Source organism: Phoxinus phoxinus, assembly GCF_949152265.1.
Source record: "Phoxinus phoxinus genome assembly, chromosome: 2".
NCBI lineage: Eukaryota > Metazoa > Chordata > Actinopteri > Cypriniformes > Leuciscidae > Phoxinus > Phoxinus phoxinus.
Window position 1 is genome coordinate 23,392,352 of NC_136877.1, and position 15,162 is coordinate 23,407,513.

The 15,162-nt window shown below is 40.1% G+C and overlaps 2 protein-coding genes across 8 annotated transcripts in view; one reads left to right on the forward strand and one right to left on the reverse strand.

Annotated features, from left to right (window-relative positions):
• Window positions 1-5,336, forward strand: part of LOC306987797 (neural-cadherin) — a 245,577-nt gene extending 240,241 nt beyond the window's left edge. The window contains 2 exon segments of the mRNA XM_079592371.1: window positions 1,514-1,668; window positions 2,659-5,336. Of these exon segments, the coding sequence (XP_079448497.1) occupies window positions 1,514-1,668; window positions 2,659-3,204 (701 nt within the window). The 3' untranslated portion in view covers window positions 3,205-5,336.
• Window positions 5,337-5,572: 236 nt separating this feature from the next.
• dpy19l3 (dpy-19 like C-mannosyltransferase 3) overlaps window positions 5,573-15,162 on the reverse strand; it is a 43,766-nt gene continuing 34,176 nt past the window's right edge. For all 7 annotated transcript variants that reach the window (XM_079596372.1, XM_079596369.1, XM_079596370.1 and 4 more), the window contains 3 exons: window positions 13,447-13,579; window positions 8,578-8,736; window positions 5,573-7,387 (listed from right to left, as the gene is read on the reverse strand). In XM_079596372.1, the coding sequence (XP_079452498.1) occupies window positions 7,199-7,387; window positions 8,578-8,736; window positions 13,447-13,579 (481 nt within the window). In that variant the 3' untranslated portion in view covers window positions 5,573-7,198. The remainder of the gene's footprint in view (window positions 7,388-8,577; window positions 8,737-13,446; window positions 13,580-15,162) is intronic.

Consider the following 15,162-nt stretch of genomic DNA (forward strand, 5'->3'; position numbering starts at 1 on the left):
CAGTGGCATTTAGGTCTTTTTTTTTTTTTTAGGCATATTAATGAAGACAACCATTTTTAGACTGAAATGGCAATTAGATGAGTCACCTTTGGCAATGAATAAGGGATTCAATTATATAATTTCAGCATTTTACAGTGGACATTCCTGGGCAGGCAGACTGTTTAATAATGGTCTTGGAAGACTCTTAAACTTGCATGTGTGAAAAATATCTGTGTAGAATTTTTTTTGTCACTTATTTTCCATGTTTTTACACACATTCTGTATATCACACATACAGTATGTCACAGTTGTCTGAAGACATTTCTTTTTCGCAGATGATCTCAGTTGGATAGACACACTCCGTATGGCTTTTTGCACATCTTGTCATCGTCTTCTACAAAGCTTGACAAAACACACCAGAACTATGCAGCAACACATGCCATATGTCAGAACAGAAATGATCTTCCTTCACCAAGGCTTGTTTTCTGTTTGCAAATGAGACATTTCACCAAATAGTTACTGCTTTTAGAAAGGGTGCATTTGATTACAAAGACTCTCCATCCTCACTTCTTGAACTCAGTTCATTGTCCTGATTCAAGGACAGAATTAAACTAAAAAAAAAAAATTTCTTCAAGCATCTGCCTTTCTTTGGTGGTGACAAGGCATGACGAATCTTTTAAAAGAGCAGATATTTTGTGTGTAGCGAGGTTATTGACGAGGATTGAGATTGTGGGATGTCTGAGTGCAATTTTTTTCAGTCTTTTAAGAGGTATCGCGTTGATTTTGTGCCGCAAGGCTTTCATTTAAGAGCTCAAATCTTTTAGATTAATCCAAAAGCAGCTGTCAAGCTCGAACACAGCCATTATGACACCTTCTACACAGTGCTTTTCTCTGCCTCTTTATGGTCCTTTCACCACTTGTCAGGTTCTCACGTCTTTGACATAAACATCTAAACCTGGAGTTATTTACGGGGTCGACCTTAAAACACGTTGCAAAAGACGCATATTATCCCTGCAGAGGTAATAAAGTGGAAGCAATAGAAGGAAGGGAATGAGAAAATCTCAAAAGGTCTGAAGATTGAGAGAACGTACAAAAGGCAAGCGCACAAAGGAAGGTAAATGGAGAATATTTCTGAATCGAATAGAGAGAGAGAGAGAGAATGGAGTGTTGGCAGATTGAAGTGTACTGGGCATTCGATAGCAAGATAATATACTCTAAAGGTCAGTGTGGTGCCAAACAGGATTGATTCGGCGAGCTATACTTGACACGAGCCACAGCGCTCCCTGGAATAATGTGTCTGTGGCAAATCCAGGCCATCTCTGCGAAGTTATCACGTTGACATCAAGCCACCTTAGTGCCAGGGAAGCACGGCCTGAGGGAAGCTCCAGGCGATGTGCTTTCACAGGCCAGCTCACTTAAAAGTAGTTCACACTGATCGGGGAACAGGGCCAGTGTTCCTGTAAATTGTAATAGGTTAAAGTGGTCCTTGATCAGCACTCAATGTAATTCTCAACCCCTTCCTGTGCCTCCGCAGTGCTGCTGTTGGGGATTTTCCTGTACACGCGCTGGCGGAGCTATAAGGGGCTGAAGGAGGGAGTATATCACGTGTCTGCGCACCATGACGGCTGGGAGGACATCCGAGAGAACGTGCTCAACTATGACGAGGAGGGCGGCGGGGAGGAGGATCAGGTGAGCGCCTTGCGTCTGTTTTAAAATTGATTTCAGATCACAGGTCAGAGAATCTGACAAATGAGGACAACCGAGCACTCAAAGTTACTATGACAACTTGTGCAGGTTGTCATGACGCCCTGTCACAGCGAGGCACACTTGTCAGTTTGTCTCTATGACAACCTCTAACATTTAAAAAATGCACTCTGATGCTGATGACAAGTGGCTTCACTGTGCAACTTATTTAATACAATATGTGGCTTTTTATTATGAGAAACATTAGAGGTAACTGCCTGCCTGCCAGTATGTGGGTGTAGATGTGTTGCAGGATCTTTCATTCTCATATCTGTGTGCGTAAAATCCTGTTACATGATTATCAGATGCATCGTTGTGCTCTGATCCTCTCCATCTGATGAAGCTTCGCACATCTCCCTCGTCGTTTAATCAATTACACCCACACCCGTGTCACCCACACCTCCCTCTCCGTCTCTATTCCTCCTCTTCTCTTCGTCTATTTTCTCCTCAAGAAGCATTACATGTTTTTCTTCCTCCCCCGAGAGCTGCACCGCTTAATAACGAGGAGAATCATCCTCGGTGAAATGGGATTAATGTTGATGTTCAATGGGAAAAGGGGACCAGTGTCACGTTTTGTTGTGTTGACTGAGTGTGTGCTCTTCACTGCGTCTGTCAGGATTCTTCCTCTCAGGTGCAGGAAGACGTGCACAAAGGTGTTAATCTGAACGTGGTGTTAGCAGCTTGAATCCGGATTAATGCCATTAACAGTTTGGGGGATAATAAATTACATGATGTAGAAGTACAGACAAGCTGCTTATTTTGTCAGTGAGCTCTGTCTTATTAGTCGTAGCAGTTTTTGTATAGAGGTTGTTATTACACCAGTTCCTGAACGTAATGGCACATTATGTAACGCTAATGATCTTGTTATTTGTCAGCACTTTATGCATGCATTTAGTTTCCTCTCTCTCTTTCTCTTTCTATCCCGCTCTCCTTCAGAATGCCTATGACATGGCAGAGCTCCAGAAGTCCCTGCAGCCCAGCCCGGCCCAGTCAGTGCAGTACAGCCGATCGCGAGCCATACACCACCATCCTCCCTCCCAGCAGCAACAGCAACACTTTTGCCAGCCTGACCCCCCCTCCAGAGCGAGTACAGCCGCCACCACCTCCTCCATATCCTCGGGAGCCACCACCATCCGCAGGGACGTCCCGCCCTGCCGCTCTCCGGCTCAAGGCCAGACTGCAAACCCCAGTCGAACGGCCCAGCTGGCCCGCAAAAGCCTGTCGTTCTCCAGCCAGGACCTGGCCCGCTACCTGTGTGAAATTATCCGTGATGCCGACCAGCACCCGGAAACGGCACCTTTCGACTCCCTGCAGGTCTTCTCCACGGAGGGGGGCGGCTCGCTGGCCGGGTCACTGAGTTCCTTCAGCTCCGCTGGGCTGGAAGAGGGAACGGCAGCGGGTCAAGAGTGTTTGAAAGAGTGGGGGCCACGCTTCGAGAAGCTGAAAGCCCTCTACGAGCGGGCCGAGGGCAGCGACCTCTAAGGAACTGCTGGGAAGAGTTCCTGCAGCACGAGGAGAGGAGGGAGACCACTAAAGACTTGTCTAAAAACCAGAGGGATTTTTCTTATGCCGAAAATTCCTACGCTTCGGCTTTCTCTGGATGTATAACTTCATGCGAGACACTCCCTCTGCGTACAGAGCTGGGTGGCATTTGGTACTCTCAATGAGCAGCAAATGGAAAATGCTAATCCAGGACACAGCAAATTGTGGTCATGGCAATTTTTAAGCCCAGAACGGGCATCTTTATTGAAGTTACTTGCGGATGACAATGATTTTAGTGGAACCATTTGTTATCTTTGTGTCCAACATTGGCGGAGCGCCTCGGACGTGCTTCACTCAGATCTTTCCTGATATTCCATTCTATATGTCTGTCTGGTCTATGTGTTCTTAAAAAGAAAAGAAAGACGGGAAGAAAAATAAACTGCCACGCTCGGATGCGACAAGAAAGGGGTTTGTCCTCCTCCTTCACGGGCCGCTTTCTGAAATTATTTCACCGCTTGTTCTGTCAGGGTGGCCACTTGTGTTCATCAATCATAACTTCATACTCGGATACGGTTTATTTTTTTCTATTTGCTCAACCCTCCGCTTAGATTCTATTCGTGAGGATGAAAGAGGCAGTCTGCAGGAAAAAAAGACCAATAATAAACTGAAGATGTGTGAAAAACAGTGAGGAAAATGAAACAGAAAGCAGCCTTATTGTCTGGCATTTTAGGAGACATTCCTTGGGAATACAAATTGTGTCCTCTCTTTCTAGCCAAAAAGGAGCGGCTGGAATACAAATGTGACTGAGGGACAAGGCTGAGTGGCTGGCATGAGACGGAAGTTTTCTGTGGCTGAAAACTATCGAAAACTCTTGGCTCTCGCGCTTTATTGAGTGGTAGCAATCAGAGTCCGCCAAACTAAAGGATAGCCATTAAGACAAACGAATGTGTGTGTTATTCCATGTGATCAACTCAAAGATGATACCGAGCTCTGCTGGAGCAGCTTACAGCTCCAGAATGAGCTTACATTCCAGTTTGCTTCCTTTCGAAAGTATTGTGTTATTAACCAAACCAGCTTACCCGACCGTATCGCCATTTCCTGTTCTACTATAAATAACTTGTATCCCATCACATTATTCGGCGCTGCAGTGAAGAGATGAGCCTTGGCACCAGGTGCATTCAGGGAGTGGTGAACCAGCGATTTCAGACCCTGAGCGCCTCTCATGTAACACGTTTAATGGGCTTGCGAACGCATGTGGTGAGGCTGCATGGGGTAAAGGAAAGGCAAGGCAAGTTTGTGTGTGCAAATGGAATAACTAAAAGTCTCCCCCCGTGAGGCCTCAAATGCCAACCTTGTATTTTATGCTTTTTAAGGCAATGTTTTTTGCCCTCCTTTTATCATTTCAGTTATTTATTTATATATTTTTCCCGGAGAATGCCGTATGTGGAGCATGACAGGCTGGCTGAGGAGAGTGGAGCGAGTAGGAGTGTGTTAAAAGACATCAGAGTGCTAATCCTAATGTGAACTGATCGCTCACTGTCATGCTGTGAACCAAAGGATCATGGGAGTTGGAAAACTCGATGGAGAAGTCGTCACTCTTATTACGGATCTCAAAAAGTGCCAATATTTCCAAAGGCAGCAACAAGAGTATAAAATTAAAGGTTTTCGGGTTAAAGCTAAGAAATATAGCTGGAAGTGCAATGCTTGCTATTTTATAGAGTTAAAAAGAGGCCAACGGGATTGGCGCTTCGAGTCATCCTTGTAAGGGGATTGGGAAGGATACAGCGTGAGGTGAGAGCATTCATGAATGAAGCACGATTGGGCTCTGTCTTTGAATCACAGAATTCCTTATCTTAAGTTACAAAACCTATTCCTTTTCGATTTTGAACCAAGGCCACCTGTTTGTTTGTGTGGTGAATACAGTACTCTATTTTGTGAAACAATGTTTTTACCTCATTTGTGCATATCAAAACTGCTTTTTAAAAATATATAAAGGAATCTAAAGCTTTTTTTCATGTATTATTTAATCGGTTTTTTTAGTTGGTACCTAAAGGTATGTTGGCGTTTTGTATTTGCATCCTTTAAATTGCTTTTTCCTTAATAAATGGAGTTCTTCTGTTCGATGATACTTGAACATTACTGTTAAATACTGCTATATTCAAATGAAACAGTGGGGTTTTCATTTAATCTGCTGTAAATCTCTTGAGAAACAAGTGGCCTATTTATTGTATGGAAACAGAGCTGTAATTAGTTGTGGATAATGCAAAACATGAAATGAGAGCGACCTCAAATCTCTGACCTGCATCTATCAAAATGCCTTTGTGATTTGGCTTCAAATGACAGAAATCCTTTCGCAGTTGCAGAAATCTGCAGCATTCAACATACGAATTTGCTTTAATACAAAAATGGAAATGTACACTGAACATCCAAAGACAAATCAACACTTTTGACACAAATGAAAACAATCCATCTGCGTGAAATACCACAGTAACAAACTAGTGCAATAAACCGTACCGAAGAACTCTTACAGTTAAACAATGTCAGCATATGAAATCAAAGCGCACAGCTGCATCAAGATCATCTCCTGAGGGACAGTGTTGTGACAGAAACGTTGTGTGAAGCAAAGGTTTATGTGTCAACTGTCTTGACAGGTAATGTAACAATAGCTGTTTCACCACATTACAATACAATAACAGAATGTCACAGAAGAGCCCTCGTGTTATAAACCGAATTTCCAGGAAAAAACAAAACACTGTTTATCTTTAAACACTTTAAAGAGATTCAAAAATGTGTTGCACCTCTGTACAAAGGCATTCAGCTAACATTCTGGAAATAAAGAAAACAGCAGCAAAGATCGAAGGTAGGTACATTTTTGTAGCACTTGAGGCCACTCGTCTGAAGGTCTTTTGAATGCATGACTCGTTAGTGCAGCAGAGCTTATCCGAAAATGGAAAGGCACTTTCATACACTAAAGGCTTCATTTAGAACTTGAGAGAGAAAAATCATATCATAACATTGTTGACCAGTCAATTTAACTCTGTTTTAAAAAGACTGCGAAACCGAATATCTCAACCAAACTACATTAAAAACAACTTCACAATGGAGGATTAAGGAAATTCAATTGGACATTTCTAACTTTCATGAATACTTCATCCTAAAGAACATACTACATTTAATGTCCCTGTAAATTGGTTTACAATAGGAAATCTTGAAACCTTTTTTTTTTTTTTTTTTTACCATCTATAGCGCCAAAGTGATCACCTCACACAACTAAAGCACGAAACATATACAGTGGAGTCCAAAAGTCTGAGATCACATTGAAAATCTAGGAATAAAAACCTAATTTAAACCTGAAAAATGTTAATGTATAATGAAAACGAAATTCTTAACTATTACTAGGTCCCTAATTCAATTTGTGACACGATTTATTCTTACATAAAATGTATTCTCGCGATGTAAATTTATGGCACTTCCTCTACACCCATGAGTAAGGCTGATCGTTCCGATTTGTTGCTGTAAGCGTGACCAAAAACAGCTCTTTTTGTTCTTTTTGGCGTATGGATGGATTTAATGTATACAACTGTATATATTAAAAGCAGCCATACAGCAGATATAGCTCATTTTGACACCGATCAAAAAATAAAACATTTCCCCCATCGCTATTTCCTGGTTTCCTAAATGTGAGCTTGGTGAAAGAGCACGTGTCGAAAGCGAAGCGATGATTAGAGAGCGCGTGAGGGAGTGCGACAGACTGTGAGAAAGAGATTTTCTTCCCTTCTCTCCACGTTAAATTTGAGCTCCTGTTGCGGCAGACCGGCTCACAGAAGATTTACACACACAAACGCACCAAATCTAACGTGTGCTGGCTCAATCAGGCATCTCTCAAGCACACAGCCGCACACCTACACACCTGCTACTATCACACACTCATTGAACATTCCAGATGGGGCGTTCAGCCATCCGGTGAAGGTGGGCGACTGCTGTTGAGGAACGACTACGGACCGCTTTCAGCTTTGTTTTTCTTCTTGAGTTTCTTGAGTTTGTACACGTGAAAGGTCTTGTTTTTGAACACTCGTGTGAAGAGGGTTGAATACGGAGGAGTGTCAGTCTTAATGGCCTCACAAAACCGTGGATGAGACGCCGGGACGAGGTCCGGCTCGTTTTCACCTGGGCCGTCCATGATCTGTAACAAACACACATGCACAATCTTGAAATGGTGGTGCTTCTTTCTGTTTTTTACAGTGAAAAATTTAGAGTGGATTCTCAGATGAAGAAGAGTCTCAGAAGTCTTCTTTTAAAGAGCATTCCACTTCTTTATCTTTGAAATCTTGGAGAAATTGTGCCCTGAGGTTTTTTAAACATTTACTTTGAGATATATTCCCAAATTAACAGAAAGGCCTTGAAATGCTGCTGTGAGATCATTTAAGCACCCAGAGATAGAGAGAACTGCCACCCATGGGAGAGATCAGAGCGGAATCGGAAAAAAAGAATATCCCACAGAACACATGGCTGTTTCTGGGCCATCGGTATTGCATGTACATAGCTTCCTTGGTAATTCTGTCTGCAATTAGCAAGGTTTAATTAAACCAGACAGATTGGATCAAGGTTAAAATAACATTTGTACCATGTTCTGTGTGCATGAGTGAATCTTATTCAAACTGCTGGAGGCAGCCTGAAGGAAGGAGCCTGGCTGCATCAAACGAGTGAGCGAGCGAGGCGCTTTCATTGACTGCGAGAAGTCGGATCAAGAGGAGCAAGTGAGGCAAACTTCTGTGAGATCTTTCAAAGGCATGGCATTCACCTCAGACACATGAATGACAACTGCTGACAAGATATTTTCAGCCAGAGCTCTTTGCTAGGATGTGGAAGAGAAGATTTTTCTTTAAGCTGACGTGTGCACAGACACAAATATAGAGTGCTGCAGCTTAGAAGTTGGAAATTTTGCTTTTGTCGGATATTATGCACAACTATAATCAACTACCGAACAATCAAGCTACCCAAGTGAAAAAACAAAAAAGTCACTTAAGCTAGATTGCACGCAGGGTGAAGCAGTATTTAACAACTATGAGCTGTGGGGGAGTGAGAACAAGATTATGTGACAAAATGAAAAATGTAAGCATCAACTTTACACAAAACTGTTATAGACCTTTTATGTAAGAAATGAAAACACCTCGAGAGATTTCCAAGACTAAAATAAATCAAAGCAAGACCAGTGAGCTTAGTGTCTAAACCAAATTATATTTGTTTATATCCACGTGAAGAATTGGGTAAAGGGCGAAGTTTAGCTGCTCGGGAAAAAAAATCTCACTGAAATGGAACAAGCGTGGTGTGTGTGTGGGCATGAACTGGAGATGCTGTGTGTGTGTGACCTACATGACCGTTTGCCAGGTCGAGCAGGTCCCTCAGCCTACAGCCGCGGCTGTGCCTGCGCTCGTAGCAGATGCTGTCCTCCAGCACGATGTAGTCCGCTCCAACCGAACCGAGCACTTTATGAACCTCCTCAGCAGACTGACGCGCATAGACCTGATATACCTGCAGGCAACAAAACGGGAAAACATGGGAAAAGGTTTACAGGTAACAGATTCATAGCAGATTTATGGTACGTGTAGTAAAAAAAAAAAAAAATTCTCAGTCTCTAAGTTTAGAATAACAGGACATTGGACATGTGGTTTGGGGAACTTATGCTAATTAAGTCATTCTGCAGAAATCCTTGCTTTACTGCAGAGGTTTTCAAGTTCGCAGTTAACAGTTATTCAAATATGCAATCATGTGTTTATGCATATAAAGAGGGAATTTAAATGTTAGACATTTTTATACCACTGTTGTGACATACCAAGCAGAAAAACAGATGCACCAAGCAAGCAGAAACAAATGTCACAGTAGTCCATACGCAGTTTCACAAACCACAAAAACATACTTGCAGTAATTCAATTAATGAAGCAAAAGGCAGCATAATTGAAGACGCCATGATTAGGTTTGACATCTCCATATTTCATGCAGACAGCGGTTCAACGTGCCAGGAAGGCTGCTGTGAGCCCGGTTGCAGGGTTTCCGTGGCCTTTTTAGAAGCTGATGTTGACAGACTATCACAACTAAAACTCATTTTCTTATGAGCCACAAATGTGTAGAGAACAGAACGCTCTGATGAAATCCATGGCAACCCAACAAACAAAATTACAGTTCCAAGAAATGTGAACCTAATAAGCTTTTGAAAAAATGAATTATGGATTCATAACATATTTGCTAATATGATGTTTAGGTATTTATGGGTCATTTTCCATGACAAAATGTTAATAAATATTTTATAAACATTTTCTGTATGGATGTAAAAATGTGTTGCATTTATGTTGCCTTTTCTCAAAGGAGGGAGTGCCTCATCAGCAATGTCGGATGAGAAAATAATCAACATTGCATGAATAATGCAAATATTACACAATGAGAAGTACAATAATGTTCAAAGCAGAATGTATTTGCCTCCTTGAGCTCATTGTGTTTCAGGAGCTGCTTTCATCACACTGTGATTAAATGATCATATTGTCATTCTGTCAATGTGATAATGCCCGTTTCTCATGCTTTGCAACAGGTCTAAAAATCGCCCTGAATGGGTCAAACTGGTGGAAATGAATGGACTAATTACTAACTCAACGACTCGGATGTCATCACTTTGCCCAATATGAATTGAAATTAAACATGAAATGATCAGTGACGTAGCCAATGTAGGGGAAAAAAAGGAAGATCATTGAAGATCTCAAAGAAGAAATGTATTGCAGCATAGCAAGTGACACAGTACAGTGTACAGAACAAATATCTATATCTGCTAGAACTAGCCAAAATGGACCAAATGGAGATGCCAAAGCCCACCCTGATTTACATGAAACTAGAACTGCAACATTTGGAAAAGCAAGTGCAGAATGTGGAAACAAGAGCGAAGAGAAAAACAGCATAAGTGTACAATATATATATATATACACACACATATATACATACACAGACATGAGCAGAAAACATTATTTTGTGTGCGATTCGGATAACTTTAAAAAGCATATTTTTTTTCACGCTTCTATTACGATCCATGTCTGCATTTTTTTGCTATTCTGATAACTTTGCATACATTTTTCAGTTTTGTGCGATATAGCCTATTTTTTAATGCGTTTTCATATTTTTGATTCACGCTTATTATTTTTGATCCGTGACAAACATTTGACTAGGGCTACCCCCTAATAGTTGACTAAACATTAATTGACGGTAAGAGGCTTAGGCCCCGATCACACCAAACGCGTTTTTTGCAGTGAGAGTCGCCTTTTTTAATTGTTTTCCTATGGCAGTGAGCACTCTCGTGTTTGCAGTTGGAAAAAAAGCAACTCTGAGCAGAAAAAGCGCACAGACGTCATCGTGTTTTTTTTCACGGTGAAAAAATGGTCCTTCCGTTGTAGTGATAAAAGCTACAGTTGCTTTGAACGCCTGGAGAGTGCGATGATGGAGGATAAACGTGTGGTGATCTCGTGGTTACCAGGAGCTTAACGACTTCACGGACCGTAACTACAATAATGTTAACAGAAAGTAAATAAAGTGAATAAAAAGCTGATTTGACGTTTACTTGACTGACAGGACAGCTGTTTCGGTGGTTGCCTAACCCAACATAAAAAACGCAGCTCACTGCTCATTCTGTGTGATCGGGGCAGTGCTGTGTGCCTCGCATTTTCGAACCTGAAAAAAACGCATTTGGTGTGATCTTTATTTACTTTCTGTTAACATTGTGGTAGTTACGGTTCCTAACTAAGTTGTTAAGCTCCTGGTAACCCTGGAGAGGTTATCCTCCATCATCGCACTCTCCGGGCGTTCAAAGCAACTGCAGAACGCTCACTGCCATAGGAAAACTATTTTAAAAAGGCGCCTCTCACTGCAAAAAAAAAAATGCTTTCTATATATAAAAAAAAAAAAACATTTCTTTCTGATGGGAATGTTCTTAAGACATAATTCGACACCGTAAAGGGTTGTCTTTTGTTTGTGTAAACTCGCATTAACAACAACATTTTTTTGCTTTTGTAAAATAAAGAAAACAAACAGGATGTGCTTTTGGTCTCCATGGTCGTCAAAAAAATTAACTGAAACTCTGCGTATAAGCTACTTGCCTCACAAACATAGGGCCTATATAGAAAGCTTGAAATGTCGACTTTTAAATGGACTGTTTCGAATCGAAAAACAAATACTCTTAATATGTATTTGATCTTATGTAATCTGTATGATAGTTGCATTTCTCTCTAAAAGGCGCATCCACACTATAGGCCTACTGCGGAGATGGCGAGTCAGCATTGTCAACTTCATCTTTGCAACCACTTTATCCTCGTCTTTTAAAATGTTGTTGATAAACAATTAAAATGTCTCCCCCATTAGTCAACTAATGGCTTAAATTAATGACTACTAGTCGACTAGAAAAATCTTTAGTCGGGGGAAGCCCTACATTTGCCGGACAATTGATCCCATTTTTTAAAGCAATTTTGAAAACTAGCTTGCAGAGCCCATGCACAACACAGAGAAAATATAACTAATATAACCTAAACCCAGAGAGGACTGCCTCCTCATTTTAAAGTCCACCACACACACCCTTCCAACCTCTCTGCATGCCTCCAGTTGGAGAACCTCTGCTTTAATAGATTGATGGGTAATTTGATTCCTTCTAGATCAATTCTCATCAACACTCTGAATGAAGCAAGAACTCTAGAGCAGGAGTCTGGTCTTCCACCAACTGTTCAGATCCAGATTTTCTTCCTCCACACAAATGTGAGAATGAACACACCCTCATCTGATCATCAGAAATTCTCCTCTGACTATTAACCTCAACATTCTGCCTCACAAACTCAAGCAATGGACCTCTGCTACAGACAAATCTCGGGTAGTCAAGCCAAGGGAAACATGACTGTTTCTTTCAGACAGAAATGGAGGAGAGAGACAGCTGATACAATCCGAATTACAGCTCAAAACAGATTTGAGATTTGACAGATTTGAGTCAGTGTACATTAGGCCTATACTTTTTGATCAGAATGTTATAAATGTTTTTCTTTTATACACCATGACACGAAAGTAATGGCACATATAACAGCAGTGCTGTGGAGTTTATTTCACTTCATAAAGATGCCTACTGATGTGTCAACTTCCAACCACCCCTATGAGAAACATAATTAAATTAAACTAATTATGCCAAAAGTCACACTTCTGCTGATGAAGCCAAGTGCATATGTCATTAAGAAAGCTCTTAAAGAGGATTTATGAACCGTTTGCTCATGATCTTCTTGATGCGGTCCATTTGTAATCTCATCATTAGGATTATCAACTGATTTGTTAAGGTACACACTTATAGACTTCAATGCTTTAATTCCTTCTAACAGTATCTGAAAACTTTTTTTAGTGTTACTATCTTTTTTTTATTTCACACTGATTTATTGCTGCTTCATTTATTTCAATTTACATAATTAGGCTTTAATGCAAAATAAAAGATTTGATTCTTTGCTCATATGGTTCTGACAAGTCGTTAATTTTTTTTATTCAGACCTTGAATGCTTGACCATATGTTCAATTCTGAAGCAAAACATTATTATGTATATTTTATGTAAACAATACATGTGACCCTGGATCACAAAACCACTCACAAGTCGCACGGGCATATTTGTGGCAATAGCCAACAATACACTGTATGGCTCAAAATGATCGATTTTTCTTTTATGCCAAAAATCATTAGGATATTAAGTAAAGATCATGTTCCATGAAGATATTTTGTAAATTTCCTACCATAAATATATAAAACATGTATTTTTGTGAGTGAATGCAGCACAATTGCAAACATAAATGGACAACTTTAAAGGCGATTTCTCAATGTTTCGATATTTTTGCACCCTCAGATTCCAGATGTTCAAATAGTTGCATCTCAGCCAAATATTGTCCTATCCTAACAAACCATACATCAATGGAATCTAAAATCTCAATTTCAAAAAATGTACCCATGTGACTGGTTTTGTGGTCCAGGGTCACATATATTAAATAAAATACATGCTTATTTTGTGACTGTTGCACAATCATAAACCAATACTCCCTTGATTACTGCTTGTGTCCTCAAAAACCTTAACCAGACTAGTGTTGAACATTTTAGTATTGACACCAAGTAAACAAAAACATGTCCCTGAAGCCCTGCACATTATAGAACTTGGATTGAATTGTGAAAAGAGTGAAAACAATGCTGAGACTTGCCTGTCTGGTCCTCTCCCTCAGCGCCTGGTCCTCGTAGTGTGGATGGTTTGTCAATATTCTTCCCGTACACAGCTTAATTCCAGCCAACAGCTGCATGCTGCCTGCAAACACTGCCCGTTTGGGCATCTTCAATCTGTCCAGAAGAAATAAACATGAGAGAGCTCTGTAACCCACACTTCTCAAGTTTCACTAATATATCAGAACAGGGGATTGCAAAAGGGGACTAGATAGTGGTGGCATTTATGAGAAAAGGTAAATCTGCAGACATGTATTTCAGGTGAAGGGGGAAATGTGAAATGGTTCAGTGAGGAGGGACGCAGTCATTTGTACACTCCCATCACCGATGTCTGAAACATTAGTTTTGAAATCTATTGCAGGCTGAAAAGGCACTTTGTCTGAATGTGATCTTTCTCCTGTCATTGTATATGTGCATGGCATGAGAAGTGCTGAAGCTGTATGTTATTTTGAATAGCCTGACAGATGTGTCAGAGACCATCTGTTTATCAAAACATAACCTTTCAAATTCCGCTTCAACATTCTACTCGTGACTATCAGCGTCTAATACAGACAAGAGCCTCCAGAAGAAGAAAACATCTTCCAAATCTTTTATTGAAAATTATTTTTGTATTGGTAAAAGAGCTAGATTTTTCATACTCTGACATGAACAGATTGTGACATGCCCTCATCCTCAAAAACCATCAATAAAACTATCAAGTTAAAGGTGCAGTAAGTGATTTCTGAGAAACACTGTTGATATTTGAAAACAAACACACCCCTCCCTTCATTGCTTCATTCAGTAATTCAACTTAAAAGGTGAAACTAATATATTATATAGCCTAGACTCATTACATGCAAAGTGATATATGTCAAGCCTTTATCTGTTATAGTTTTGATGATTATGGCTTACAGCTATGTCATTTTTGTGGGATGAAACCAATCAAACATTAAGCCGGTTATATCTAAATATTTCACATCAAGGAATTTGAACATCATACAAAAGGTTGCACTGTATTTTTTGGTAACACTTTATTTTACAGTGTCCTTGCTACACGTTACATGTAGTTAATGTAGTAATAACTATAAATTATACATAATATAGTAGTAACAGTAAATTATGCATGCATGTAATTAATTATTTATATATATATAAATGTTTATAATTTTTTATTTTGTTTATATATATATATATATATATAAACAAAATAAAAAAATAATATTAAATCAATCAATAATAGTAAATAAAAAAATAGTTAATGCTAATATTAATACATTTCAATGTTTCATTCTCTCTTCTTTTTCTTTTTTTTTACAAAAAAACCCCACTATTTTGGAACTGTGCTAGGTCATCACTTGATGTCCGACCCCCAATATAATCTGGGTCCCGAAGCAAAACAAGTTAAAACAACCACTGATTAAAAAAACAGCCCCAAGCACTCAAAAGTCCCACCCCATGTCTGTTAAGGCAATAAAACAAAATATTGTTACAGACATCTTGCTTCAAGGTTGACTGCAGCTCAGGCCAAAAACGACAAAGTGTCTGAAGGTTACAGAGGATATAATGGTTTCATCTCGGTCAAGTCTGGAATGTGTTTGATTAAATACTGGTCCATGCATGGCTGAAAAGTTTCATTACAGAGGAGCAAGTAAGGTCATTATGGGTCAACCATGAACATGGACCCTTACAGGACAACCTTGTTCTGAGTCCAATAACTTAAG